We start from the raw sequence: 6,573 nt of genomic DNA on the forward strand, positions 1-6,573 counted from the left end.
AACCTCTTTCTTTGCCAACTCCAGAGTCTGAGACTTCTCCCCTTCCCTTCCACTGCAACAGTCCTGACAGAGAAAGAATGGAGCTTAGTGGTTGCAGCTCAGGCTCTGGAACCACACTCTCTGGGCCTGAATCCCAGCTCCACCACTGACAAGATTTTTAGCCTCAGACAAGTGCATCTGGCAGGGTTCCATCAGGAAATGGAGGATTCTCTCAAGTCAGACCATTTGAGGAGTGTTTCATAACAAGATTATATACAAAGGTGTGGGCAGAGTGTTGGTAACCCACAAGGTATAGCGCATCCCCCCAGATCTAGTAACAGTGGGCTTCATTATCCCCTTAAGGGCCCAGGGAATGGAGAGAGAATGTTGCCTAGAATCTAAACCGATAGAGTACCCTGGCAGAAGCTGTGAACTACAGTGACCTTGCAGGGGGATCTGGAGAAGGCCCAACTTCACTGTCCTTGTCTCATCCGCTATGGGTGCTGCTCTCCACTTGCTAAACACCATAGAGGTCTTGGGGCAAGGCCTTTAGCCTCCTGGCCCCAGAGCAGAGTGAGGAAAGGTAGAGAAGGAGTCTTGAGTGCCCACAGATGTAACACACCCTGCTAGGCCTCAGCTCTTTCACCTGTAAAACAGCACATTGATCCTTCCTTCCTTCTAGGTTGTCACAATGGTAAAAAGAGACAGTGTACATTGTTTCAGCACACAGGAAGTGCTCAATGAACAGCTCTGTCTGCCTACTGATTTTAATGATTAGTTGGCATCTCAAACTTAGCTTGTCCACAATTGAAAGCTTGAAATTTCCCCCTATTTCAAGCCTATTTGTTTCCTAGTCTCAGTGAATGGCACTACAATCTACCCAACTGCTCAAGCCGGACTCCCCTACATCCGGGCTGGCCTGTTAGCTCAGGTGGTTAGAGCACAGCCTTATAACACCAAGGTCATGGGTTCGGATCCCGGTACTGCCAAAAAAACCCACAAAAGAACAGATTCCACTTCATCCTCCAAGTAATGAAGCCTCCCTCCCCTTCCCCTCTCTTACCACAGCTCTTCAGTCATTCCACTGTCTGCTCTTCACCCAAATGCATCTGAAAGCCATCCCCCTCTCTCCATCTCCACTGCCACTGTGCTAGTCCATCACCTCCCACCCAGAGTACTCCTAACCTCCCAGTAGGTCTCCCTGCTCCTACTATCTATTCTCCACCCAGCAGCCAGAGGAACTGAAAGCATCAGCTGGATCATGTCCCTCCCATGGGTAAACCCATCACATTACAAGGTCCTGCTCAGGTCCCCAGTCTGACCATGGACTATGCCCCTCCACTCCAGGCACATGGCCTCATTACAGCTCTCTCTCTCTTGGGCAACAAGGTTTTTCTTCCTCAGAGCCTTGACATGTAGTATTTCGGCCCCCGCAGAAAATTTCTTGCCCCACTTGTCCCTGCTGGTTCCTTCTCATCCTTCAAATCTCAGCTTTATAATGATCACATCAAAGAGGCCTTCTCGGGCCGGCCCGTGGCTCACTCGGGAGAGTGCGGTGCTGATAACACCAAGGCCCCGGGTTCGGATCCCATATAGGGATGGCCGGTTCGCTCACTGGCTGAGCGTGGTGCTGACGACACCAAGTCAAGGGTAAAGATCCCCTTACCGGTCATCTTTTTAGAAAAAAAGAAAAAAGAAAAAAATTGTTTTCCAGTCCTACCTCACCCTTCATTTTGCACTTTCTATTTCCACTTCAACTCACACCCTTCCACATAACCATAGGCAACTCTCTCAAACTCCAGGCACATTTCAAACAAAATTTACCTATCTTAAATCCTACTTTAGCTAAACTGATAAGCAGAGGCATATTCATGTGAAAACATCCATTAATAAGTTAATCTATTATCCCCCTTAACAAGTGGCAACTATTTATTTCTGTTTGATTTTTAAACTGATCTTATTTAGGAACAGAGCCTTGAATGAGTGTAGCCTTGAAGAAAGGGGCATGGCCTTCTCTGACCACCTCATCTAAAATACATTCCCCTTCTCTCCCCACTGGCTTCTCTGTTCCAGCACCCTAGTGATTACTTACTAGCACTTACCAATTTTGCAGTTACATATTTATTTCTTTGGTACTTGTTTATAGTCTGTTTCCCCACTATACCATAAATTCCATAGAAGGGCAAAGGCCCTCTTTTGCTCACCACTGTATCCTCAGGGCCTGGCACACAGTAGGTGTTCAATAAATATTGGACAGTAGTGAAAGGGCAAATGGTAGCTAATATTACGATGATGATGCTATCAAAGCCCTTCCAGAGAATCCCACTGTTTCGTCCCGGCTGAACTCACAGCTAGAGTCATCCCAAAAGTGGTGGCAGGGGAGTTCCCACAAGAGAGTGCCCCAAACCATCCAGAGACAAGGCCAGTTGGGATTCCAAAGAAGGAAGCACTGGACACCAAGGTGATCAGTCCATTCTTATGCATAGAGGGTGCTGCAGAGTACCCCCGGTCGACAGGGAGACAAAGGATGTTCTACCTAGGAATACCCTCTAGAGGGCATTGGGTAATGGAGGTTTTCTCTTTTTTTTTTTTTTCCTGTGGCTGGCCAGTATGAGGATCCCAACCCTTGACCTTGTTCTTGTCGGCACCACACTCTACCAACTGAGCCAACCAGCCAGGCTGGTTATGTAATTTATATAAGAGTTTAAGGAATTTGGCTGGAGGTGGGGCTAGATTCTATGTGTTTAGCAACGTGGTTGATTTGTCAGTGTTTTCTAGCAACAACCTAAACAACTTTATCAGAGCCTGGGAATGTTCAAGGCTCCAGCTTAGGTTGATGCCTGCAGGGAAAACATGTAGCCAGCCGAGTCACAGAGTGGTCAAGGCACTCTGTATTTCTCAATCAGGACAGAGAAAAAAGGTGGGGGGAACTGGGGGACCCTATACTCACACTACCAAAGTGCTCCCCTTCCCCTTTCTTCAGCCTCCAGTCCCTACCTTAAAGCCCCTGCTTTGGGCCGGCCCATGGCTCACTTGGGAGAGTGTGGTGCTGACAACACCAAGTCAAGGGTTAAGATCCCCTTACTGGTCATCTTTGAAAAAAAAAAAAAAATCTCTATTCAGATTGATTACTAGACAGTGTGAATGGATAGAAAATTTATAGGGAAGAATGGACGAGAGAAGGAGAATGCCAGAAGACAAGGCCAGAGAGCCAGCAGGTCTGGGGGAGGGACTCTGTGTGGGGACAGGGGCAGCCTACTGGGTGTGCCCCTTTTTTATTTTCTGGCTCCCTTAGATAAGACCAGCAGTTTTCTTGTCCTCTCCCTCTCATTCTACAGTTTCAGTAGCCCCAGTCCCACACTCTGGAAGCATGTCAAGCCAGGAGAACATACTATCCCAGAAGCTTTGGTCATGTATCTCTAAGTCCCAAAGAGACTTAGCAAACTCCATCCTGATTGGAGCTCCAGGAGGTAAGGAGAACAGAAGCCGTTGAACAGAAGAGAGAAATAAGTGTAGAAATCAGGAGTGGGGGTGGAAGGTATAAATGATACCCATGTGCTGCTAGCTAAGAGGGATTTGGGGAGGATCTGTGTTCATCAGAGTCTCCCCTGTGTTAAATCATGGACCCTGGTCCAGGCCTCTTGTCCAGGCCCTACAGGCAGGCCAGAGGGAGCCTGCAGCATGGGAGCCACAGTGCACTCTTGTGGTTCCTGGACTTTGGCCCCTGGAGTACAGGGCTTCCAATGGTAGTGGAGATGCTGGTGACACTTTAACCAATCTACAGAACTGACCCCAGCTCAGCCAGCCCTCATGCCTGTGACAGCGTGACAGTGGAGCAGACTCACAGAGAGGAGGTAGACGTGCAGTGGCATGCAAGGTGGGACTGGAAGGGGGTCTCCTCTGGCTGGGCTGGATCAAGCTACAGGGACCCCCCCAGGGCCTAAAGCAGCATTGAGGGGGCTGGGGAAACACAGAAGAGGGAGTGGGGAAGCCAGTCAGTTGCCAGGGGTTAAAAGGAAGAAAGAGAGGGCCAGCCCGTGGCTCACTCGGGAGACTGTGGTGCTGATAATACCAAGGCCCTGGATTCAGATCCCATATAGGGATGGCTGGTTCGCTCACTGGCTGAGCGTGGTGCTGACAACACCAAGTCAAGGGTTAAGATCCCCTTACCGGTCATCTTTATAAAAAAAAATTTTTTTTAAAAAAAAAGGAAGAAGGAGAGGGGACTGGGTGATTCTTGGTTTGGATAAAGAGGGGCCTCTGTGGACTAGACATCAGAGGAGCTGAGGCTGAGGGAAGTCAGCAGCTAAGGGCAAATGGGTTATGAGAGGCCAATGTAGCTGGGTAGTCAGGAATTTGAGCCAAGAGCTAGTCAGACATGGATTTAAATCCCATCTCTGTTACTTAGAAGCTTTATGATCTCGTGCAATTTATTTCATGTTTCTCAGCCTGTTTCCCTATCTGTAAAATCAGGATAATTATAGAGCATTAACAGAACCTGCTGTATAGAGGTCCTTGTGACTAAACAAGATAATGTATGCATGATGCTCAGCTCATAAGAAGGGCTCAACACAAACTGGAGAGCTGAGGGAAGGAAGAGAGGATATGCTGAGATGAAGCATGGGGAGGAAAGGCAGGTGCCCATGCAGCCCCTGAGCCCCCTTCTCCCACAGGGCCAGCGGGGTACCTGCGGCGGGCCAGTGTGGCCCAACTGACCCAGGAGCTGGGCACTGCCTTCTTCCAGCAGCAGCAGCTATCAGCTGCTATGGCAGACACCTTCCTGGAACACCTCTGCCTGCTGGACATTGACTCTGAGCCTGTGGTCGCTCGTAGCACCAGCATCATTGCCACCATCGGTAAGTACCACACATCTCCTTACAGCTTCACAGGGCCTCCTGGGTGTTTCTCAAGGTGCTTCCTCATCTTTTGTCTCCTCGGAGATTACTCCATGTTGGACACAGTCATTCATTCTACAAATATTTGTTGGGCACCTAGTAGACAAGATTTGTGGCCTGGGGAGTAGATTTAATGAAAAAAAAAAAAAAACACAAATATATACCTACCCTTGGGGAGCTGACAGTCTACCTATGTGGGACAATAACTAATAAACATAATAAATTATTAAAAATAAGTAAACTATTTGGTACGTTAGAAAGTGGTAATTACCATGGAGAAAAAAAGAAAAAACAAGTATGGTAAGGGGTCACCAGGGTGTGAGACAGGAGTCCTAGATAGGGAGGCCAGATGAAGGTGTGTCAAGAGGGATGTGTGTCCAATGCTGCTGATGGGCCAGGTCGGAGAGGACTGAGAATTGACCATTTCATTGAGGAACAACACAGAGGTTCTTGGTGACCTTGACAAGAACAGATGCAGTGGAGAGATGGGGGGCAATGCCTGGCTCAAGTGGGTTCAAGGGAGAATGGAGGGAAGGAAATTGGAGGCAGCGAGTACAGATAACTCTTGCAATGAATCTTGCTGCAAAGGAAGGCAAAGAAATAGGACTGGAGCTGGAGAGGAAATCGATATTAAGATAATTTTTTTTATGATGAAAGTAATATCAGCAGGTTTTACACGCTGATGGGAACGATCCAGTAAAAAGAAAAGCATTATTGACACAGAGGACCAGAGAATGGCTGAATCTATGTCTTTGAGCAGGTGGGAGGAAGACAGCGCACAAGTGGAAGAGTTGGCGCTAGATAGGGTCTGGGGAAGTTAGCCAGCCTGCTCTCAGCTACACAGCTGCCCTATTAGCAGAGTACGAATGGGATAGAACTCAGCTCTCTTCAGTCAATGAGGCTTCTCAGGTCTAAAGCCCTGTACCCCAAATGCCCTCACCTGGCACCAACCCCTGCCGTACACCCCTCATACCCCGGGGTTGCATTGCAGCACTCACATCACTTGCTAACACAGTTACCTCGGGCTTGGCTGAGGACACCCTCCTTCCAAGACCCCTCGGTGCCGCCTCCCCAAGGCGGCAGATGTTGGCTGCAAAGCGAAACGGAATTTGTATCCTGTGACGTGCAGCATCTCTGAGGGTTGTGAGGGTTTGGTTGTCTCTGGGTTTGGGGGAAAGTAGTCTAAGCGGGCTTTCTGGTTCCAGGGCCGGCATCTCGTTCCGTGGAGCGCCTGAAGGAGATGATCAAGGCCGGGATGAACATTGCGCGACTCAACTTCTCCCACGGCTCCCACGAGGTGTGGGGCGGGGCCGAGGGGAGGCGGGCGGGGCGGGAGGATGACCCGGGGTTCTGGCCGCTTTCCCCTGAAACCCCGGCTTCGCTCCCGCCCCCAGTACCACGCTGAGTCCATCGCCAATGTGCGGGAGGCGGTGGAGAGCTTTGCAACTTCCCCGCTCAGCTACCGGCCCGTGGCCATAGCTCTGGACACTAAAGGACCGGAGATACGCACTGGGATCCTGCTGGGGGTGAGAGGCGGGGCAGGGACGGATCCTGCCTGGGGCGGGGAGGGGGCAGGAGAGCTCTCGGGCAACCGGGCGGGCCCTAGGGGGTGGAGCCTGGGGGAGGGTCCGGGGCGGGGGGGGGGGGGGCTCCCGTCGCCTCTGGGGCCTCCCCCAGGGCCCGGACCCGGGAGTGGAGC

At 50.3% G+C, this 6,573-nt stretch overlaps 1 protein-coding gene across 2 annotated transcripts in view; it reads left to right on the top strand.

The window, feature by feature from the left end:
- The first annotated feature begins 3,330 nt into the window (after positions 1–3,330).
- PKLR (pyruvate kinase, liver and RBC) overlaps positions 3,331–6,573 on the top strand; it is a 7,206-nt gene continuing 3,963 nt past the window's right edge. Inside the window, exons 1-4 of one of the 2 annotated variants that reach the window (XM_008579765.1) lie at positions 3,331–3,449; positions 4,653–4,835; positions 6,080–6,171; positions 6,269–6,400. In XM_008579765.1, coding sequence (XP_008577987.1) covers positions 3,350–3,449; positions 4,653–4,835; positions 6,080–6,171; positions 6,269–6,400 — 507 coding nt within the window. In that variant the 5' untranslated portion in view covers positions 3,331–3,349. Of the gene's footprint in view, positions 3,450–3,846; positions 3,857–4,652; positions 4,836–6,079; positions 6,172–6,268; positions 6,401–6,573 lie in introns of those variants that run through there. The other variant, XM_008579766.1, reaches the window with a different exon arrangement.

This window comes from Galeopterus variegatus, unplaced genomic scaffold (assembly GCF_000696425.1).
Source record: "Galeopterus variegatus unplaced genomic scaffold, G_variegatus-3.0.2 Scaffold1955, whole genome shotgun sequence".
NCBI classification, from domain to species: domain Eukaryota; kingdom Metazoa; phylum Chordata; class Mammalia; order Dermoptera; family Cynocephalidae; genus Galeopterus; species Galeopterus variegatus.